Consider the following 21,893-nt stretch of genomic DNA (forward strand, 5'->3'; position numbering starts at 1 on the left):
AGAAAAAACACATGCAATAAAAAAGGTAAAGCGTTCCTATATTTTAAAAATAAATACTCTCAAACACTTTTGAAGTCTTCCAAAATGATGTGTTCGCCGTTGTATGAGATTATGTTCGAGCACAAAGTCTTTTTCCGTATAAGTACTGTACCGTAGCCGATAACAAACGTTGAAATAATCTTTCCGGATGTTTGAATTGCTTCGCATTCTTCGGACAGGTTACGATTATCATGATAATCTCGGATTATAAGGAATAAAAAGTCGAATAACACAACTCGGGGGAGTTTTTTTTCACAAAAACCGGGGGGATCGTCCTACACCGAAAGGGTCTTGAGCAAAAAATAAAACAAATAAATGAAACCTTAATTTGCAAAATCAAAAAATCAACCAGGAAAAAAATCGGTGTCATACTTCAATTATGTGATGATTAATGCAAAAACGGCTATAAAATTGGAGATTAGCTATAATGGTCATCTGTAGGAATTTTACATTATTGCTGTCAGAAAATGTCTAGTGGTATCTAGAACAGGAGTGTATAATCTTCCTCCCGCGGGATAAATGCCCGTAAAAGGTTCCCTGTAGAAAAGTATCAAAATATTCAACACTGTCTGTGCTGATTATATATCCTCGGTAAAAATAAGGGAAACCGGAATATTTACGGGACATGCCCAGTTATTTCCAAAAAAATCTTCACATGCAAGTGAAGGTATCAATCATAGTCAAATGCAAGTAAAGGTGACTATTACAGCCAAAATATTTGTCAAATGCGAGTTAAGTTGCCAATTACAGCCAGAAAAATTGTCAGACAAGTAAAGTTGCCAACTACAAAAAATTTCTGAGAAATCATAAATTTCAGAAAATGACGGCTGCAGCAAATCGCAAAGGGTAAAAATGTTATTCACCAAAAAACGTATATGTTATACAAATAAGATAAATAGATATATTCATATGACTGTAATTAATTATGATTGCGTCACAATTACCATAATATAATCTATAAATCATGAAACCAATCGAAATTCTTGAATTCAGAAGGGAGTAAAAATTCACAGAAGCCTCGTGAAAACAAACATAAAAAAGTCAGGATTGCCAAAATTACGGAAATGCCCCGTATAATAAAGGTCATACGGTCCCCCTATACAGCATACATATTTCTGGTCCGCGTGTGTGTGTGTGTGTGTGAGTGGTGGAAATATCGCATATTTGGCCCGTGGACCAAAAAGGTTATGCTACCCTGATCTAGAAAATGTTAGGTCGTTGATGGCTTTCATAGTTTTTGTGTCATCATCAAACATAGTTAGCATTTGAATCCCTATTTATGATGGTGGTAAGGATGTTGAGATTTAGAATTTTAAGGTTATAATTTTTCATTATCGATATGTTATGATACACTGCCTGGTCAAAAAAATATGAGAAGCTATTTATGTCACACTAAGCTATATATGTTACCTGCGGCTTCGCTCACGTGGAATCGGTAATCTGAAAATTTCTCAGCGATGCCCCCATATAGCATTTGAACCCCTCATGACCCTTTTGGGAGTGAATTTTCAGACATCCTGTCGTAGTGAGCCTGTATATTACAAAATATAATACTGACCAAATTTCGTTAGCTTCAGCCGTTTGGGCTCAGCTATGATTGCCACACATAACATTTGAACACCCCCCCCCCCTCCCCGAGGTTGAATTTTGAAAAAATCCCTTATTGAGTCTCTATATTACAAAATAAAAAGTACTGACTAAATCCCATATTTATAGTTTCAGCGGTTTCGGCTCGGAATGATTTCTCTATATTCCCTGGGTGGCGCATCATATTCAACAGGTCGGGGTTAAGTATCTTACATAAGGTCCGAATCCCCCACTTATGTCCCCCTTAGGGATCGAATTTCGAAAACTCCTTCTTACTGAGTCTTTACATGTAAAATGAAATTATTGACCAAATTTCATATTTATAGCGTCAGCGGTTTCGGCTCGGTGATGATTGTCTCTTATAATCATTGAATCTCCTTATGACACCCTTAGCGGGTAGCATTTCGGAAAGTCCTCACCGAGTTTTATCTGTCGCCTGAAAAATTGCAAAAACTCATTTATGCTAATGGAAATTTTTTTTTTTTTAATTTCGTCACTTTAAATTCTTCCTTATCTCTTTTCAATAGAAAGTTTTTCATACACCTAACATACATACAAAAAAAAACAGGCATTTAGATTTTATAAAAATGCACAAGATATGGCATTCAATGTTAAAACCGATCCCTATAAGCCAAAAATTTTCCACCTTTATTTCCCCTTTTGAGATTACAAAAAAAAAGATGATTTCTAACCCTTTCCAACTAAAATTAATCTAGAAAAACTCATATTTGACTTCAATTTCGTTTGGAAAAAAAAATTCGTAAATAAATAATTCATCCGGAATTTCCGTTAAAATATTCATCAGACTTTCATTTCAAAAATTCTATCTATTCAAAGGAAATATTTATCACGAATAACTAGAGTTTTCCATTGAAAGAGACATAAAAAAATTATCGAATGTTGCATTTTTAAAAAAAGTAAATAGATAAAATATGCAGAAAGTCTTCATTTGATGTAAGGATTTTTCAAGGCTAAAGATAATAAAAGCCTTTGAAGAATACGAATTTTCGAAATGGAAATTCCCATTAATGACGGAGCAAATACAGAGGATTAAAAGCTTATCTTATAAGGAACCTAACCATTACAAATTTCCAGGATAATACCCGGGTATTATCATCAGAACATGCATCGAAAAGAAAAATGTCTCGATGGAATAAAGTCAATGAAATCGTTCTTAATACTAAGTAAGGACTCCGGAATGAGTTTTGTTTTTTTGGAAAATAACCCCAAGAAAAATATAATCTACACGTGAAAGCTTAAAAGCTTTTACGCGAATTTATTTAACAAAATAAGGCTTTTCTTCGAAGCAAATGGAGCTGCAAATGTAATATAGAATGATTGTGAAATCCTTGATTAATTAGATTTTGAAAAAGCTCGAAATCTATGAGTATATTGATACGTTTGACACTTGAAATGCAACAATATATTATAGAGTAAAAACTATGGGTAAAATTATTCATTTTAAGTATTTAAAAAAAATAAGTAAAAAAAAAATTATTTCGATATTACGATTAAAAAACACATAAATGAAGTGTTTTTGAGATGCGAATACTTCAACAAAATATCCCTATCGTATTACATTACTACTGTAAATAATTTGATGCCCTTGATATCTTTTAATAAATACAGGTCATGCGAAAAAATACTTTTTTTCAATGTGTCGTAGGAAATTGTTATAATTAAAATATTACAGAGCTGTGCAAATTACTTTTTGGAGTTTAAAATAGGGGAAATTTGGGTGAGAGTAAGCACACGAGTGGGTTCTAGATTACGAGTTCAGTCGAATTTCGTTATAACGAACTCTAAGAGACCAGAGAAATCACTATAACAAAATTTTGTTTTAACGGAATTCCAAATTTTTACATTGTTCCCATGTTAATTGTTCCCATATCTGGGGGATTAAAAACTTTTTGAAGCGAGATTTTTTCGCTATAATGGTAGTCGTTAAAACTGGAATCGACTGTATAATCCAGTATGGCATTTTGTGGTTATGAAACTTGGAACCGCGGATGCGAATCCAGTCCCCCATTCAAGAAAAGTCTCTCCGTAGGGAGTAGGCAGATGCTTCAACACGATGCTTACATAGCATGATAAACTCAGGCATTTGCCATTTTCACTTCAAAATATGGTAGAAAGATGGCAGCCCAGTTGAACACGAAAAACTCATGACTTTGACAACATAGATAGGGCCACACATACACTGAGAGCATATTTTACGTATGTACTAATTCGTCAGAAATTTCCCAGAGGAATGTTTATGAGATTCATGTGCGGTAAAATAATAGTAGTACAATGTGGTATGTTTGGTGAGCATTGGTGGATAAATGTTCAAACGTATAGCATTTATAATTTGTTCCAAATATCGTGGAGATACACACTACTTTACCGCACACCAATTCCAGTCATATTGCCATACAGCGTTTTACTACTGATCAAGTTGGGTCAGAAATGAAAGCGCCATATATTGGAAGTCAGCTCAGGTTATGTAGGAAAAGAATTTGCTATCCGTGTCTTTAAGTTTGAACTCAGGGACTTAACGGCAGTCTTCATTGTGTCGTCACCACAGTGGTGGTCGGCTGAAGTTGGGTTTCTGTGGTTCCCAACTTCGAGGCGCAAATGCGAGCCGATCTCCCCGTTAAAATGTCTCGCCACAGAGTGCAACAGTCCTACAAACAGTACAAATATTCAGTCACTGCACATCACTCACTTCACTTCTGGAATATAGATGGCAGCACTGAAAAATCATACACAACACTAGATACGCACTCAGACTGTTAGGTACACGCACTTCCGGCACAACTCACTAGGTAGTAAATTGCCTATGGCAATAGACCTGAGTTGTGCTCGGTTTGAAAAAAAAAAAAGTCTTCATGGTGTTAGACGAACATTTTACAACTGAATCGATGACACTCGGGCACACAATATAAAATACATAAATATACATAAAAATATCTTATAAATATCTGCACAATATTTACTTTCCTACGAAATATGTTGAAACTGCGTATTTATTTTTGGCTCACTATGAAATTTATTCATAACCCATTCCATCACTGTCAAGTTGAAACACAATCTTGCTGTTATAAAGCTTTCAGTATCAAGTTTGAATGGATACTATTTGTTGCTTGAAATCCCTGGAAATTTCGGTATAATTGGATTCACGCGCTTATACATTAACAACCGTAATTTCCTGCGTATAATTCACGGATTATATGTTTAAAAACATTAAAATTGTGAGGATTACACACCACTGCGAATTGACTGTAACTTTTTTCCAGCTTCGAAAAAAATGAGTATTTTAATAATTAATGTGCGAAAAAAAAAAAATTTTAGATAGCGAATGGATGCGAATTTACATGCTATTAATTGCATCTCAGTAGAAGTTAGATACCTAACTTATTTCCTTGTGATAATTTACAAAATTCATATAGTATTTATATTCTTGATTGACTGCTGTAGAAGTAAGCTATATTTGTATTCTTGTACGGAATATTCTTTATCATGTACTCCTCTAGCCAATATATACATGCAGAAATACACACACATATATATATATACACTTGTACATACTTATTTATTTTTGAAAATAGGTTATTGTAACTTGTTTCAGTTATTTCATACCATGATGAAAAGAATTTCATGAAAAGAAAATTGTGATCCTAATCTGTTTGCCAACGGTTTTTGAATATTGAAGCTTTAAATAATTTGCCAAAGGACTTGCTCTTTTAATTCGATTTTCAGCAGTTTACAAAAAATTTAATTTATTCCCTCATCTCATTTCCCTCCATGAATTTTTGAAGCAGTTATCAATCTTTAACTTGACAAAACAAAAGGGTCTATACATTGCTTATCAGCAATGGGGTTTCCCCTTATTGACAATTCTAATTTTTCCTCATTTTTGATTTCTTGGAGCGTACACCGCATTTGTACTTTGGACATGACGTCGCACTTGATTTTTGTATACTCTACACAAACACACACAAACTCATGCTTTACTCATACATGTATACAAACTTGTCTTACTTCTTCAAACTCCACAGGAAGGTTATTTGTAGTCTCAGGCAGCCTCATTGGACTGGGAAACGACGAAATAAATTAAATTCTGTTCTGCAGATGCGAGTAGGAAGACGGGACAAACGACACTTTAAACTACCAAAGATTTTATTATTAATGAAAGGAATTAACGCATGCGGATTATACGCAGGAAATCGCGGTATATTGATTCACTACTGTGGGATAAAATTACTGAAAAAAAGCATTCATACAAAAATGCTATGCTTTCAGCATCGAATAGAAAATAACGACATATAAAAATTGGGAAATAAATCTGAGAAAATACCAGACAGAAAAAATATTACTACAGAGTTAAACATATACTGTACCATAACCTAGACCAGAATTCGTAATGCGTTTATTATATAGAGGGCAAAACGAATGGATTCCACTGACCATCACGTTGTCTATATTCCTGGAAATACTTTATATATTTTTCACCGTTATTTTTTGACTACTTTCTTCGAGTTAAAAAAGAAAGAGGAAAGCTAAACATTTTTCTTACAGAGGTGTTCAAAATTCTTTTTTAAGGACACCGGTGTAACTACTATGTGTATTTTTGAGAGAAGACAAGGCAGTAAAAGTCTCATAATGGAAGAAGGATTTCCAAACAGAGACGTTGGAGATAAAAATAGAGAAGAAAAATCGAAACTAGAACGTACAGTGCATAAAAAAAAATATATATTTACGATGTGATTTAGTGACTTCGATCTATCTCACAAGAAGCGGATTCCTTTTCTTTTTTTTTTTGGTTGATTTCGAGAAGAAAAAGAATCAAAGAACAATATATAATATGTTGTCTAGTTCTCTTCTATCCCTAGCTTCTTGCAGAAGTTTAGTTCTTTTCTTGACAATTTTAGGAACAATTTCTTTCTTGTTCGAAACGTTTTTTTATCTACATCAATTGTTTTTATTTGTCATTCTCTGCAATGAAATCGTTGCTCTCAGGATAAAGGAGACTTAAAACAATTTCATTTGATGAAGTTTTACCGAAGAAAAACTATCTCATTTCAATGTATCGATCAATTAACAGTTCAGAATAAATCAACATTCAAGATAAAAGTATTCTATCGACGCGCATGGATTGATCTGAATTATGTTGATTTCAATGATATTGTTACGGTAAGTGTGAAATAAATGCGGTTATTATGCATACTTGCCAAGCATTTCTGTAAGTTTGATAAATTTCCCTACATTTATCTCTTTAACCGGTGATTATGCGTAGTATCCAAGCGTCGTTGATAAATTTAATAAGTACTAAAAAAATTATCACTTTTACCGGGGATTATGAATAATGCTCAAGCGTTGTATCGTTGTTAAACATAATAAATCATACTATATGGTATACTAGCATGATAATTTATACATTTAAATTGTATCGGGGTGCGATCGTAATTTTTTTTTATCATTTTATCGGGATCCGACCATGTTCATCACACATACTAGATTCATTTGGAATTTCTTTCATATTTATCAAATTCACCAATTACATTTGGATATTATGCATAATCAGAGATAAAGGCAATAAATTTCAGGGATTTTATCAAATTTACCATTGACACTTGCTTATTACGAATAATCACCGGTAAAAGTGATAATTTTTTTAGTACAGTAAAACCTATCTTTTGCGGACACCGGCAGGACAAAAAAATCATCCGTAATAGAAGGGTTACCGGAAATCAGGGGTTTGAGATGCATACTTTTATTTAACATAATAATATCATTAATCAACGCACGGGTAAAGAATTAGTTTTACTATACAAAAATCACCAATTCGAAGTTATAAAGTTTGCTTCGTTTAAATTGAATTCTTCCTCTCTTCAGCTACTATGTTCCATTCTCAAGAGCAATTCAATGACATTGTCGCTGAATTCGGCACCCTTTCTGGTCCAGCTCCCGAGACACCAGATCCATCTGACTCCCTTCCGCTTGCGGCCCTTCAGCTGAGTATGGGTACCCCCAGAACATCACTTTGTTCGAGCACCTACAATGTTGAGATGACCATGCATAAACTCTCCCCAAGAAGGAAGCTCACTGAATTCTAGCCTAGGGTAGGTTCGTGTCCGGAAAATTCACCTCTAGGAAAATTCACAGACCAACATGAGTGAGTGAACCACGAGTAAATTTTCCATTCACTGAATGGAAAATTCATCGATGGGAAAATTCACCGACATGAGTGAATGAATGATCGAGCGAGCTAATGAACGAGTGAGTGAGTGAATAAATTATTACGTGAGCAAGTTAACTAGTGAGTGAATGAATGAGTGAAACCATCCTGTCACCAGATCTAGCTCGCTCTCGCTCACTCACTCACAAGGTCACTCAGTCAAACACTAAGCAGTTTGTTCTATCACTCGCTCACGGGATCGCTCCTTCTGTCACCCACTCACCAGCCCACTCATTATATCACTTACTAGGTTGGTCATTATATCACTCACTCCCTCGGTGACTCAATTTGTAATTCCCTCACTAGGTCACTTATTCTATCATCAAATCACTGCGTTACTTACTCTGTTATACACTCAATCACCTGGTCGCTCATTCGGTCGCACGCAGTCAATCACCAGGTCACGCGCTTACTAACTAGACCACTCACTAGATCCCGCAGTCTACCACTGGGTCGCTCATCATGACACTCATTCACTATGGGAGAGCCATACGCTGAAAAAAAGTTGAGAAACACGGCTCTAAACTATATCGATAATTCAAAGACGGAGCATTTCTGTGATAAAAGCAATCCAAAGTTTGAATTATCCAAATTTCCAATAAACCAATTTCGAAATGTCCAGGTTTTACTGTATATTCCAAGCTCTAAAAAAAAATTTGAAAATTCCAAATTTTTACAAGCTCTCCAAAAATGAAGTTTATACGAAAATTTCTCAAACACCTCGACTAACGTAAATGCTAGTCCTAAAGTTTCAGTCTGAGTGGGGGGTTTTTTTCCTGCAAGGATTCATCTGAAAATCTCTTACGGTCTAAAGCATTCAAACACGTAACTAGAAATAACGTTTCCGAAGCTAGTGCTAGTTCGTATAATAGGTTCGTTCCCTAAAGCTGGATTCCAGCCAAATATAGAACTCCGTTTTGCACGAAAAATGCTAATGTGAAACCATTAGCGGAACGCTCGTAGTTTTCATGTTGTTTTTCTTTTATTTATTTTTGTTCTTTTTACTCCTTACGTATATATATAAGTTCTTTTTTTTTCCTACTTATTCAACCAAACATACTGATTTCTGAAGCTGTAACCGAAATTCCTTGCGTGTCAGAAGCCGAGGCCAATTTTGTTTTTTGGGAATTTTCTTTCATTTTAGGAGGAGAGATTTTTTTTCATTTATTCTAAGGAACAAAAAAAATTATTGCATGAAAAACAAAATTTTTCGAGAAAGAATTTAGATCTGAAAAAAAATGAAAAGTTCCAGTAAAAAAATTATGAATTTTTTTTTATCTAAGATTTTTTTTTTTTTGTTAAATTTTCTAAAGGAATTTCTTTTTTGTGTGTAGGAAACCATTATTATCAGTATATCCAGTACATTAGGCAGCTTGAGAGATAAGTGTCTAGTGGTAAATCATTTTCCATCATGATTACTGAAGCTGAAAATCTGATTCTCTATTTCTCTTGAATGACAAAAAAACAATTCTGATTCCTATATCAGCTTTGACAGTCAGACTGAATGGCGTTTGAAAGATTATCCAGATTTATATGGAATATGAATTATGTGATTGGGAGGAATGAGTTTCCCCCTTTTAAAGCAAAACGACTTGGACATGTCCCTTCAAAAATCTCATCTTCTCACAACTCCATAAATCTCCCGAAGTAACTCTTAGGGCTCCAACAAAGTTTGTTGCTTTGTCAGTAGTAAATACGGAACATTCTATTTCTATTTTTTCCGAGGAATATGATGAGAGAAGCAATAAATAGCTCAGATGCAAGACACGATATCAGCTATTAATAACTAAGAAAAAAATATTTTCTAACCAGACACATAGATATGGCGACATCTCGAGATTTTTTGATCGATACCTAGGGAGTATAGAGAAACGGGCCCCTTGAAGGCCTCCCCTCAAAGAAGGATCTTGATTTAACTCCGCTTTCAGGTGAGCTTGATCATTAGTTATGAGTCTGTCTCTCCTTCTCCCTTGAGCTCAACGTATAGCAATATTTCATAGATGAAACAAAAACCCGACCACATTTGAGATTTGTCTTCAAGAAAGGAAATTATTCATGAGTCATTGAGGGTGTCCTCTTCTTGAGTGCATGTTCTTGGGACCATTTACAATCGTTTATACCATAAGGGATGAGTTATACTATTACATATGTTCAAAAAGTTCCGAGACTTATTTTACTACGGAAGAATGAATACATGTAGAATTTTTTTTAAACCTCTTTATTTGGTGTTTCCTTCGAAGTAACTACCCTGTGCAATTATGCATTTTTGACATTATGCATATAAAGATCTAAATGCGGATTGCGAGCTTGTTTTTGTCACACCCTTCGTTGCTGCTCGCTGCACTTCTTCGGAACCTGAAAGTTGTTGCTCTTAAACAAATTCTCTATCCGAGGATAAAATCACATAGGGCAAGATAAGGGGAATGAATTGGTTCTGAAGTATCGGAATGTGATGTTTTGACAGGTAGTCTGACATCAGGAGTGAGTTTTTAAACGTCTGCATAATTCGGTGAAACGCAAGTGACCAGAAGGCCAAGTCGTGGCTGCCCTATCACGATAATGCGCGCGGCTCACAGATCTCTCCTGGTGCCAGATTATCTGTAAAATCATCACATTCCGATACTTCTAGCTTATTTCTCTGATCTCTCACACGTGACATTTTCCTTTTTCCTCGGATAAAGAATTTCATTAAGGGGCAATGATTCTCACGTTCCAAAGAAGTGCAGCGGGCAGCGACAAGGGTGTGACAAATACAGGCTTGCAATTCGCATTTACATCTTTGTATGAATAATGGCAAAAACCATAATTGTACAGGATAGTTACTTCGAAAGAAAAACCAAATAAACAGGTTCTATCTGTACTTATTATTCCGTAATAAAATAAGTCTCCGAACTTTTTGAACGTAGTAGTATGTTATCTGAATAGATAGATCTTCTGGTCTCCTCCACGAAGGACCTTCAGAACTCATTTCAAACAGTTAGAAAACTGAAGAGTGGACAGTCTGGTGAAAGTACCCTCGGAAGTATGATGTAATTTAAAGAACCCATAAACGATCATTTAATAATGCAAGAACAATAATCAGCAACAGTGGGAAAAAACGAGTGAAGGAATAAAAACTAGAAAAATGATTGAAATATTTTTACAAACGCATAAACTCACTTTCACGGTGGGGTTTTAAATGAATTACCGAACTTTTGATTTTTTTTCTTCCATTCTTTTTCTACCCACACACAATAATCTCGTTACGATCGCAGTGCCACAGCTTTAATTATACAAAATACTACACAAGTCTTTTCAATGTGCTAACCGTCGGTGTATCGTCCCAAGTTCGACGTTTTCGTCTAGGGCGTGTTACGGGGTTCGCATTAAAATGTTTCGTGATACCAGTATAAATTGATGGGATATTTCAGCAAACCACTCAAGTACATTGCATAGCACGCGGATATCGACCTTTATGGTATAATATACGAGGGGTCAGGGAAGTACACAAGTCTCCTACCAGTTTAAAGGTTTCGCATGCCTTCTAACTTGTTTGAAAGTACACACTCTTTTTACACGTTTCTAATAATACGTATGCCCCCTATACTTTTTTAATGGTAAGCAAACATTTTGCGCATATGGAGGGATACGCACGCCTTCTTAGTATTTCTGGGAGTAAACACAGTTTGGCTCACATTTCTATATGAGTTTAGCAAACTTCTGCTCATTTCAATGGGTACCCACGCCTTCTATGCATTTCTACGCGTAAAAAACACATATCCCACGCATCTCTGGGGTATAAAGAAGCAAATGACGCATTTCTTGGAGGTAAGGAAGCGTTTGATGCATCTAGAAGAGATTAGTAAGCCTACGACACATCTCTTTCTTTAGGGATATGCAAGACTCTTACTCGTCTTTAAGAATGCATACACCCAAGTCTCCTACACATTTTGAGGAATACGCGCTTTCTGCTCATATTCCAAGTGTACACAAGCCTCCTATACTTTTACAGAAGGTCCCACTTACATCAAGAACTGAGATGGGACCAAAGCCATATTGATTTGCCTACTTTGTGTAGCCCTTCTTCCTTAATAATCGTCCATTTAGCAGTACTAATAGATTGGAAAATAGAGTTGAAGTGGATAAGAAAAGCTAGTGGAGGCAAAGAAATGTGCACCAACACCGTTTTGGTCCAGCTTAGAAATATGATTTCTCTTAAAGCTGCAGCCTAATGATGATTCCTGGCGGATTTTGACTATCAAATAATCCTTGACTGTTCAAGTAGATGATTTTAAATTAGATTGAAATTATATATATAAAAAATTAGAAAATTGATAATTCAATCAGCATGACAGGACACTCTGCTATCGTGGACGTTCAGTGAGCCAATGATTTTAATAAATCATTATACAAGTATTAATATTTGATCGATCGCCATCTTACGTAATTTTGACGATTTATTTATTTATTTTCGTTCTTTCCTTTTTATATATTGAATATTTATTGAATAAAATGTGTTCCAGAGGTACCCATGTCCGTAAGGGCAATAGCCAATCTCGCCGTAAGGCGATGTGGTCTGGGTGCATCATGGCTCCAAAGTACAAATAGATTCAGACCTTCAACACGACACTTGCATTACATGAGAATTCAGGCATCTGCCATTTTCACTTGAAAATATGGGAGACAGGTAGCAGCATCACTAAAATACGAAACACGCATAACTCTGGCAGAATAAATACGTTAGGGACACGCATACACTGAGTCCATAAGTTCCGACCATGTATTTATTCGTCAAAATTCTCCAGAGGAACGTTTACGAAGTGCATGTTCAGCAGCTTTAAAAAACATATAGGTTGAAGTCGCCAAGTTATTTACCTTAATTGCACAACTCTCTTTGTTTTCAACTCTCGATGTTTCTTAATCACAGAATGCATTAAAAGCAATAAAATTACAAATACGACTCAATATGTACGTAATGTACATAAAAATCAAAATGAATTCCATTCATTGAATAGGATTTTCAATTTTATGCGGTACTACCATCAGAAAAGAAAAATCCAGCAATTTTGATTACATGTTTCAAAAAGTCTTATCAGAGAAGATACGGAAACTTTTCAATATCCCATTTTACTTTATAAACATAAAATATTTCATATACCATTCCAGACTTTAATACTCTCTCTCTCTCTCTCTCTCTAAAATTTTATATTATTATATTTTTTTATTTTACTTTAGCGTAAAGAGAATTGCTATTACTAGAGTAAACTAGGCATTTATTTTTACGATAGAATTTTTATACGGATCGTCATTATAACGGCCATTATCCATTGAGATCGGATTTTTTCATCGTCGATATTTCTGCAGTGTGTCTTAACGTAATGGGACAATATCTTCTAAGCGATATAGTTGTTTTTTTCTCTTTTTTTTGTCTCAATGACGGCATCTATCTTCAAAACATTTGCTAGATAAATTCAGTCTTATAACGGAAGAATAAATCTAGAGTTATTCTTCTATAAAACAGTCGGATATATCAGTCGAATACACAGGGTGTCCGACTCTACCAGAATTCTACCGACAAAAATGACAGCGATGATAGTACACGTCGAGAAAAAGCATATTTTACAATGGAACTTGGAATCGCAAATGACTTTTATTTTTAGCGCATTTTAACACGCAATTGAAGCCACTGGCTCCAAAAAACGGAGAAAAAATTCTCAAAGTAACCCTGTGGAGAAGAGGGAAATAATTTTCCCACACCATTCCGTTAACTTATATACCGTTTACATGAGCCAAATTGCGGACGAATACGAGTGAGCATTACACATCTGCTTGGCAACTTTTTTCTCTCGAAGGGAAAAAAACTTGGATATCCCCATCTCTCGTCATGATATAAGTAAGGTTGCTATATTTTGGTGATTTCTGGAGTAGGGTACTAGTATCCCTGAATAAGTGGACCGTGACCCTGGGTTCCATTTAAAAAATTAAGTTTCCCGACATGTACAATTACCACTCTCATCTCAATCGTAGAGTTTTGTGACACCCCGTTATACCTCCAGTTTGAATTGCAGTTGTAAGTTTATCAGAATGCATGAGGGCATGCACAGCATAACTACATTTGTTTGGAGCTGAAATTGGGCAATTTATATATTGCATGCATATTAACATTATGTCATGAACTGTTGGCTGATGCTGATTCGCGAAGATCTTCAATTTTTTTATGAAAACCTCAAAACACAAGAAACAAGACGCCGTGGTTATGTGAGGGAGTTCCTATATTGGGATTATAGATTCCTAAATTTCCAGGAGACATCCTAGATATACAGTAAGCGAAGATAAGTGGTAAGTACGAGTATTATGCAGTTCACACTAATAAACTATTAATGAAACTGGTAAAAAAGTTCCTCCGAGAAATTTTTAACGAATTGTTGAATAGCGAAAAGTACCATGTGTATATGTATAACCCTGACCTATTTATGGTGTCAGAGTTTCAAGTTGTGGAAATGCTACTATCTACCATCTGAATTGGAAGTGAGTCTCATATAAATATCAATTGCAGAAATGTATTTTTTTTTAATTTTATACCGAAGTGAGGGTAGAGAATATCAAATTGAAATATTTTTTAAAACGACTTAGGAAAAAAAACACACACACGGGACAAGGAAATTATTGTTATTATTACATAATTATAAATTGTGAAAGAGTAGATCCGATATGTGTTTTTTTTTTGTGAGCGACAAAAAATTCCGTTGAGATGTTGCTACACGAGCGGAAAATTACAGCAAACACATAACCAAAAAAGGAACAATTAAAAATCCTCAACCTAATACAAACGAACCTACATAACAGACCCTCTTTTATATCCGACCAAATTAAGAATATCGTAATCGAAACAGCATGAAACTTTACATTCATTGAACTGGGGAAATCAAATTAACAGTATATAAATTATGAACTTGAAACATTTTGCAAACGATACCACTATCTCTTCTCAAACTACTTACAGTCCCACCTAAACTGAATTGGGTCACTTATCCGAGCATGTACAGGTTGTCCCAGAACTATACAGTTAAAAATGAGAGGGTTCATAGGACATTCCAAGACAGATAAGTCTTACAATGTAACCTAAGGTCACAAATGACTTTTAATTTTATAGTATGTTATTGTGCAATTCCAGTCACTATCGCCAATAAAGGGAGGAAAATAATCCTCAAGTAACCCTGACAGCAAGAAGGAAAAATGTTTCCCCCACACACACACACATAACACTGCTAGAGAAAAAAAACAACGATTTTTTCTCCTCCATGCGTTGAGCCAACAGCATCTATAGCAATGATTCCCAACGTGGGTGTAAACGCTCCCCGGAGAGAGATGGAATGTTCCAGGGGGGCGGTAGAAACTACGGATACAACATGGGATCGTATGGGTTAGATTGTGTTGGGAGCCCCTAGAAGAAAAAAATTTCTGAAGAAGGGGGCGATGGGACAAAAGAGGTTAGGAAACTAGGATCTGCTATAGATGGTGTTGGTTGAACCCAGAGGTTCGAGTAAAATGTCATAAATGCTTTTTTCTTTACCTATGTTCAATATTTTTTAATGCTTTTTTTGAGTTTTTCCTGCCGAAGAAAGACTGTTCAAGTTTCACTCTTGTGCGTGTTAAAATGAATGAGTTTTGTTTTTAGCGCCATCTATCTTTTATTTAAAATATCATTTTCTAATTTTACTAATATGAATTTCGTTCATACTTTTTTTCATTTGCTATCGTTTTTTTTTTATCCGAGAAATCAATTTCTCAATAATTTACAAAATAATTAATTATTTTTTCAAGTTGTGCTAACTTATAAAATAATCATATACTGTAAAATATCGATTAACACGATGTTGTTCTTTCTTAATGTGAGCCGGAACCGCATGCTTCACATGTCATAATATTATGCATAATATTGTAGATGAGCTGACACAAGTCCAAACAGCGAGGGGGTGGGATCTGGCAGGGCTATAGCACTGTAGCCCATATTAATTTGATTTTAATTTTTTACACCATAAATAAATATATTGCAAAGAACCATATCGAGTTATTTTAGATATGTAGAAATCATCTCCAGAGAATTTGAGAGAGATCTTTTTTTTTTTTTAAATTGCTGCAAATTTAATACAAAGCCCAATATTTAAAAATTTTTGAGAAACATAGCTTGACATTATGAAAATGTTTTTTTAAATAATTTCATATGAAAACCTTTTAGTTTTGATACATTTATTCTTTAATTTAAACTGGCGATATTTTTCGTGTCAGAAAATCAAATGTTAAGTATTCACATCAACTTGGCTAATAATGCAATTATTACGAACAATAACTGAAACAGTAGATTCAGTGAGTGCAGTAAATTTTTCAGCCAATTTTCGGACTCGAAATATCAATCCTTTTAGATACTTTTCCTTTTTCTCTTAATTATAAATGACTTTTTGTAGTGCCTATTTAAGGAATTTTTATTGGTTTTTTTTGCCTGCTCATTTGGACTATTTTTAGTGCCTTTTGCGTGTCTATTTTGATCATTTTCAGTGCTTAAACATCCAAGCTCTATCCATAATTAATTGGAAGGAATAAATTTCTCTCTCCCTTCTTATGATGTGAGAAATGTTGTCATATTTTGGCGACTTCTGAAGTGGAATAATGAATATATCTCTTGAGTAAGTGAGTTTAACCCTGAATTCTAATGCAAAAATTGTTTGTCTCGACGCATACTATCCCCTCTCATTTTAGCTGCAGAATTCCGGGGTACACTCTTCCTACAGGGTATACGCACCATCTGTTTTAAAGAGAAAAAAATACAGAAAATTGGACGTATTACCACCAAAGATACTCCTTATACCATTATATGGATAGGATCTTCTAAATTTTTTATTGAATGTGTGAATTTATAGATTTTGTTACGTCTCACTGCCACACTAAATTTAAGTACTCGCATCAATGCCTAGAGAGGCAAAATCATGGACACGCTGCACAGAAGTGTCATCAAATTTCACTAGATCCTATTGCCGTCACCTCATTCTTCTTCTTCAAAAAAAATTTTTTTTGATTACCAGGAATTTTATTTTAATTAATACTGGAATATATTCTCGTTTTTTGGATTGACAGAAATTTAGACATAATTGTGAAATATATCCATCTAAAAAAATAAATAAATAAACACACTGAAAAATGTTCCTGAATTGTATGAGACTAATTCTAGCTTTTCAAGCATCGACACCGACATTGAAAGGTGATCAGGAGGAAACAAAAAGAAAAACAAAGCAAGAAATGAAGAAACAAAACTGAAAAGAAACAACTAAAAGAGAATAAAAGAGATGATTTTCTGGGATCAAAGGATAAGAAGAGATGCGATTTTTTTTTTTTGTGTCTTTTCAAGAAGCGTTCCAAGGGGGGTGGAAAAGAAAAACAAGCAATACAACACCAATTACATCCAAGGCAATGACAGCGGCAATTCCCACAGAAGGTTTAATATGACAGCAGAAATAAATAAATAAAATAAATCAATAAAAGGGAGCGGAAAACGTCGAACAGAAACGAACTGGGATGGGAATCATAGAGTGGTGTCAGTCACATTCAAATGGTGGGCTTGCGTTTCGTTCCGAAGACAGAGGAGAGGCTTTTTTTTTAATTTATTTAATTTAATATATAGATTTTTTTTTTTTTTTTTGCGTGCCGAGACTCAGAGAGAGACACCACAGAACACCATCAAGATGGTCCAAGCAGTGTGACATTAATGTAGTCCCACTGCCGTTATAGAGGGACTGTTACCTCGCCATCTGAGTAGGGACGACGCGGTGTCCGAATTCAAGTCGCGGTTGTTGGCGGACGACGTGACAGTCCAGACGACGGCCGTGTGTGGTGACGCCATCTCCTCTTCCTCTTCGGGTATAGTGTAGACTTCGCCCGGACTGCGGTCATAGAAGGACATGCCTTGTAGGATGGCCGTCGTGGCGGCCGACTGCATCTTCTCCTCGTCCATCTCCTCGTCCTCGTCCTCCTCTTCCTCGTCGTCGACGTTGACCTTGATGACGTAGTCCTCGATGTCCTCGTCTTCCTCGTCGTCCTCGAGCATGCGCTGTATGTGCGATGACCTGTCTGCGAAGGCGTTGCCGTTCAACAGGTCGTCCGGCACCGACTGCGCAATGTCGTCTCCGGCGTCCGCCATGCTCGAGTAAAAGAAATTCATATCGGGTGTAGGACCTCCTGGTAGAGGAATCGAAACTACGTCACCTACTGATGATGATGATGCTTGAGCTAGGTGGTACTCACGTGACTTCGAAGGGTCGTCTCTCCTGTTCGGATCCGTCATCTGAAACGAACGTCATTGTCATACTCATGATTTCAACGGCATGAATTTCAAACATGTAGCTACACGTCCTTTTCAAAAAATTAGAACCTGAAAAAGTTGTTTCAGAAAATTAAAACATCTCAAATGAAACGAATTATTACATGAATATTTTCATGCAAATTTTCATCAACTTGATCGAATTCATGTTTTATGTCTTTCCTCGTTATGCATGTGAACCCAGAATCGTTCAATCTTCGCAATATGGGTAGAAAACAGTAAATTTCTGTAAACGCAAAATTACATGTGAATTTGCTAGGACGGTATGAGGAAACGCGTACTGATATCGGAGTAATACATGCACTGTGGCCATCTTTGGCCTTCACCGAACCCGTACATGAATTTCATGCATCAAGACATTGAATTGATAAATATCCAGCACAGATCTCAGCCCTGAATCTCACCATCGCTCTTTTAGAGCCGATAGCAGCTGGTTTGCAATTGATTAGTTTTTTTTTCAGCACGACTTCACTATCTTGGTAGGATCGCATCATCTGTACAATAATCAGATATCACGAAACCACCGAAGTATCAATGATGTTTGATGGACATTGCCGAATTCTTGATCTAATATGCGTTTTCCATCTTCAAACGAAGTCTTCTACTCCTGGAATTTAAAAAAAAAAAAAAAAAAAAAAAAATTGTGGCTTGTATGGGGAAGGAAATTTTATTTGCCATAGGAATTCCTGCAGCATCGATATAGCTTCTTAGACATGGCCAAAACCTTCATGCCAAATGAAATTCCCATCTCCATACAAGTATTCAACTTCTGGAATCAAAAGGTAGAGAGCGTAACGTACACCTCCATCCAGAGAAGTCTTTTGATTCATTGTCTCTATATTTTTGGTTCCAGCAGTTGAAGACGTCGTTTGAAGGTGGGAAACGAAAACTGGGTCAAGAATTCGGCAATGTCCATCAAACATCATCGATAATTCGGTGATTTCGCGATATCTGATTATTATACCTGATGCTGATCCTACCAAAAATTTGTGCAGTTGTCCTAAAAACAAAGCTAATCAATTGCAAAGCTGCCGCTGTCAGCACTAAAAGAGAGAGATGATAGGATTCAGGATTCAGGTCCGATCCAGATCTGTGTTGGAGACTTATCAATTCAATATCTTGATACATCTAATTCATTATCAAGGCCAAAAATGGCCACAGTAGAATGCATTCGTACGATATCAGCACGCGTTTGTTCATACCTACTGTCTGACCAAACACATGCAATTTTGAGTTTGCAGAAATGTCCCGTTTTTCTACACATTTTGCGAAGATTGAACGAGTCTGGATTTACAATGTATAACGAGAAGAGGTATAAAACACGAACTCGATCAAGTTTATGTAAATTTATGGGAAAATATTCATGTAATAATGCCTTTTAAGTCACGTCTTCTAGTTTTTTGAAACAGCTTTCTCGACGTTCTAATTTTTTGAAACAAAGAGGGAAAGGTAATTTGACACTTTTAAGAAACACTCAATCTACTTTATGCAAAAGTTTTGATACCGTTGCACAAGAACTTCTAAATTAAAATACAAATTACAACCGTACCCTTGATTTGGGGTTTTCAGCTTGAGATTTTCATGAACTGCTCTCTTTCTGGGGGTGTTCTAATTTTTTGAAAAAGACGTGCACACACAATAACAACCAATGATTAATCTTAATACCATCCTTTTTGTTAAGAAAAAGGTAACATTCTGACATTTTTTGATGTTGGAATTCACCCATGTTTGATGTTGGAATTCACCCATGTTTGATGTTGGAATTCACCCATGTTTGATGTTGGAATTCACCCATGTTTGATGTTGGAATTCACCCATGTTTGATGTTGGAATTCACCCATGTTTGATGTTGGAATTCACCCATGTTTGATGTTGGAATTCACCCATGTTTGATGTTGGAATTCACCCATGTTTGATGTTGGAATTCACCCATGTTTGATGTTGGAATTCACCCATGTTTGATGTTGGAATTCACCCATGTTTGATGTGTATGTACATTCACTGTTTTTATGTAACCAAAGAAGTTGTTGCTATCTTTGATTGTCCGGAACAAATAGGTATGTACGAATGTCACAAACCATTGGTCCTCAAAACATCTCCATCGGCATCATTTGCCATCGCGCATACAGTTCCGCAACTCCTAGGAGGTAGAAATCGAAGGTCTTCGACACATGACACAAAGAGTCCGCGAATGACTAGTTAAGTCTGGTGTCATTCATGAATGATTTCCCACAAAGGTAGTTATCCAAAGAGATATAGATAAATAGACGATAATGCATTTGGTGCAAGGTCTGAAAAAAACTGGGGGACCAGTGGCACCAGTAATCAAAGGCAATAGAGATATAGTACAACAGACTCTCGTCTATGCGGCTCTTCGTACTATTCGGCCTAGTTAACAATTAATAATAATAATTCTCCGTGATTCGAAGCTGCACAGAAACCGGTTTTGGAGTGTGGCTACGCGAAAGCGACCATTAAAATCTCTTGCGCTGCCACACCTAAAAAGACCGGACTGGTTTTTGCGTGGGTCAGAACGTAAGTGGAGGGACATTGTGTCAAGGAACAGAGCTAAAAAAGGGAGAATCCCTCAGTTATCTAAATCAAGGATTTAAAAAAAACTAAAAACTGTGAGTTTTGACTTTCATCTCAGGTCTATCCTTTGACATTTGTGTTATTATTTATCAATGAAGAGTGAAATAAGATGATTTTGTAAGAATTTAAACCCACGTAATTACATTAATACTTTGTTATTTTAAACGAGTGCGGCATGTATCCGTATGTGTATTGTTCATGCTTTTATGTTTCCTGCAAAGAAGACAGACATAAAATAATCTATTTTAAACCTAAAAACTTAGTCCAACATTTTTATTCTTCGACCATTATTTATGTATTCAATTTTTAAAACGTACAGTTCACAGTGCATAAAAAACAATAACCAAATACTGCCTTAGTGGTCAGAAAATATTTTTAATAGAATTGGTTTTTGGTATAAAAGGGGTGTTTTTTGATGGTAAATGGATGAAGGTAGAAAGTGAGCATTTATGGAAGTCCGGCCTAGCTTTTCTGTTATCTCGTCCGCCCTTCCGCCAAATTTGGCCGGATAGTCCAGAGTTTACTGTACTTGTGGCACTGATGTAAAAAAAATCAGCAGTAACTATTATAATCACAAAAGCACAATTTCTTCCTTCAAGGATCATCTACTCTTTCAGTAACAATACAAAGCCACGGGTTGGTGGAAACAATACGGTTGAAGGACTACCTATATATCATATTTTCTATACATTTTTGTTTCTGAAAATCGGAAACAGCAAAACGGTATGTGCTAATAAATAGGCTGGTAAAAAAAATGCTTATCAAGTCGTTTTTAACTACCCCCAAAGCCATCTTGCATTACAAAATGTGCAATTTGACAATCGCTACCTAACAAATGACCGTTCAAGAACATCTGGTGTAGATGACGTGTTTCATATTGATCCGTTTCATAAGAGCCTGAAGCATGATTTATTACTATGGCTCGGATTTCTATGTTTTTGTATATTTTTTTATGATTTTGCGTGATTCGATATTTTTGTGCGATAGAGCATTTTTTCATGATTTTCAATAAGTTTAAAGTATTTTTGCATGTTTTTTGTAGTTTTGAGGCATTTTTCATGATTTTCAGAATTTGAGACATATTTTTTAGCATCATTTCGTATA

The 21,893-nt window shown here is 35.6% G+C and overlaps 1 protein-coding gene across 6 annotated transcripts in view; it reads right to left on the minus strand.

The window, feature by feature from the left end:
* The window catches only part of LOC149067529 (uncharacterized), a 224,141-nt gene that overhangs the window by 117,636 nt on the left and 84,612 nt on the right, over positions 1 to 21,893 (minus strand). For 5 of the 6 annotated variants that reach the window (XR_016195345.1, XM_089252640.1, XM_089252641.1 and 2 more), the window contains exon 4: positions 17,621 to 18,161. Coding sequence is in view for 5 of the 6 variants with exons in the window: in XM_089252640.1 (XP_089108766.1) it covers positions 17,621 to 18,161 (541 nt within the window). In the remaining variant the exon portion in view is untranslated. The remainder of the gene's footprint in view (positions 1 to 17,620; positions 18,162 to 21,893) is intronic. The other variant, XM_089252642.1, reaches the window with a different exon arrangement.

The sequence above is a fragment of the Pholcus phalangioides genome, unplaced genomic scaffold (genome assembly GCF_987345545.1).
Source record: "Pholcus phalangioides strain wild (caught in Gottingen) unplaced genomic scaffold, Ppha-v1.0 ptg000030l_1, whole genome shotgun sequence".
NCBI lineage: Eukaryota > Metazoa > Arthropoda > Arachnida > Araneae > Pholcidae > Pholcus > Pholcus phalangioides.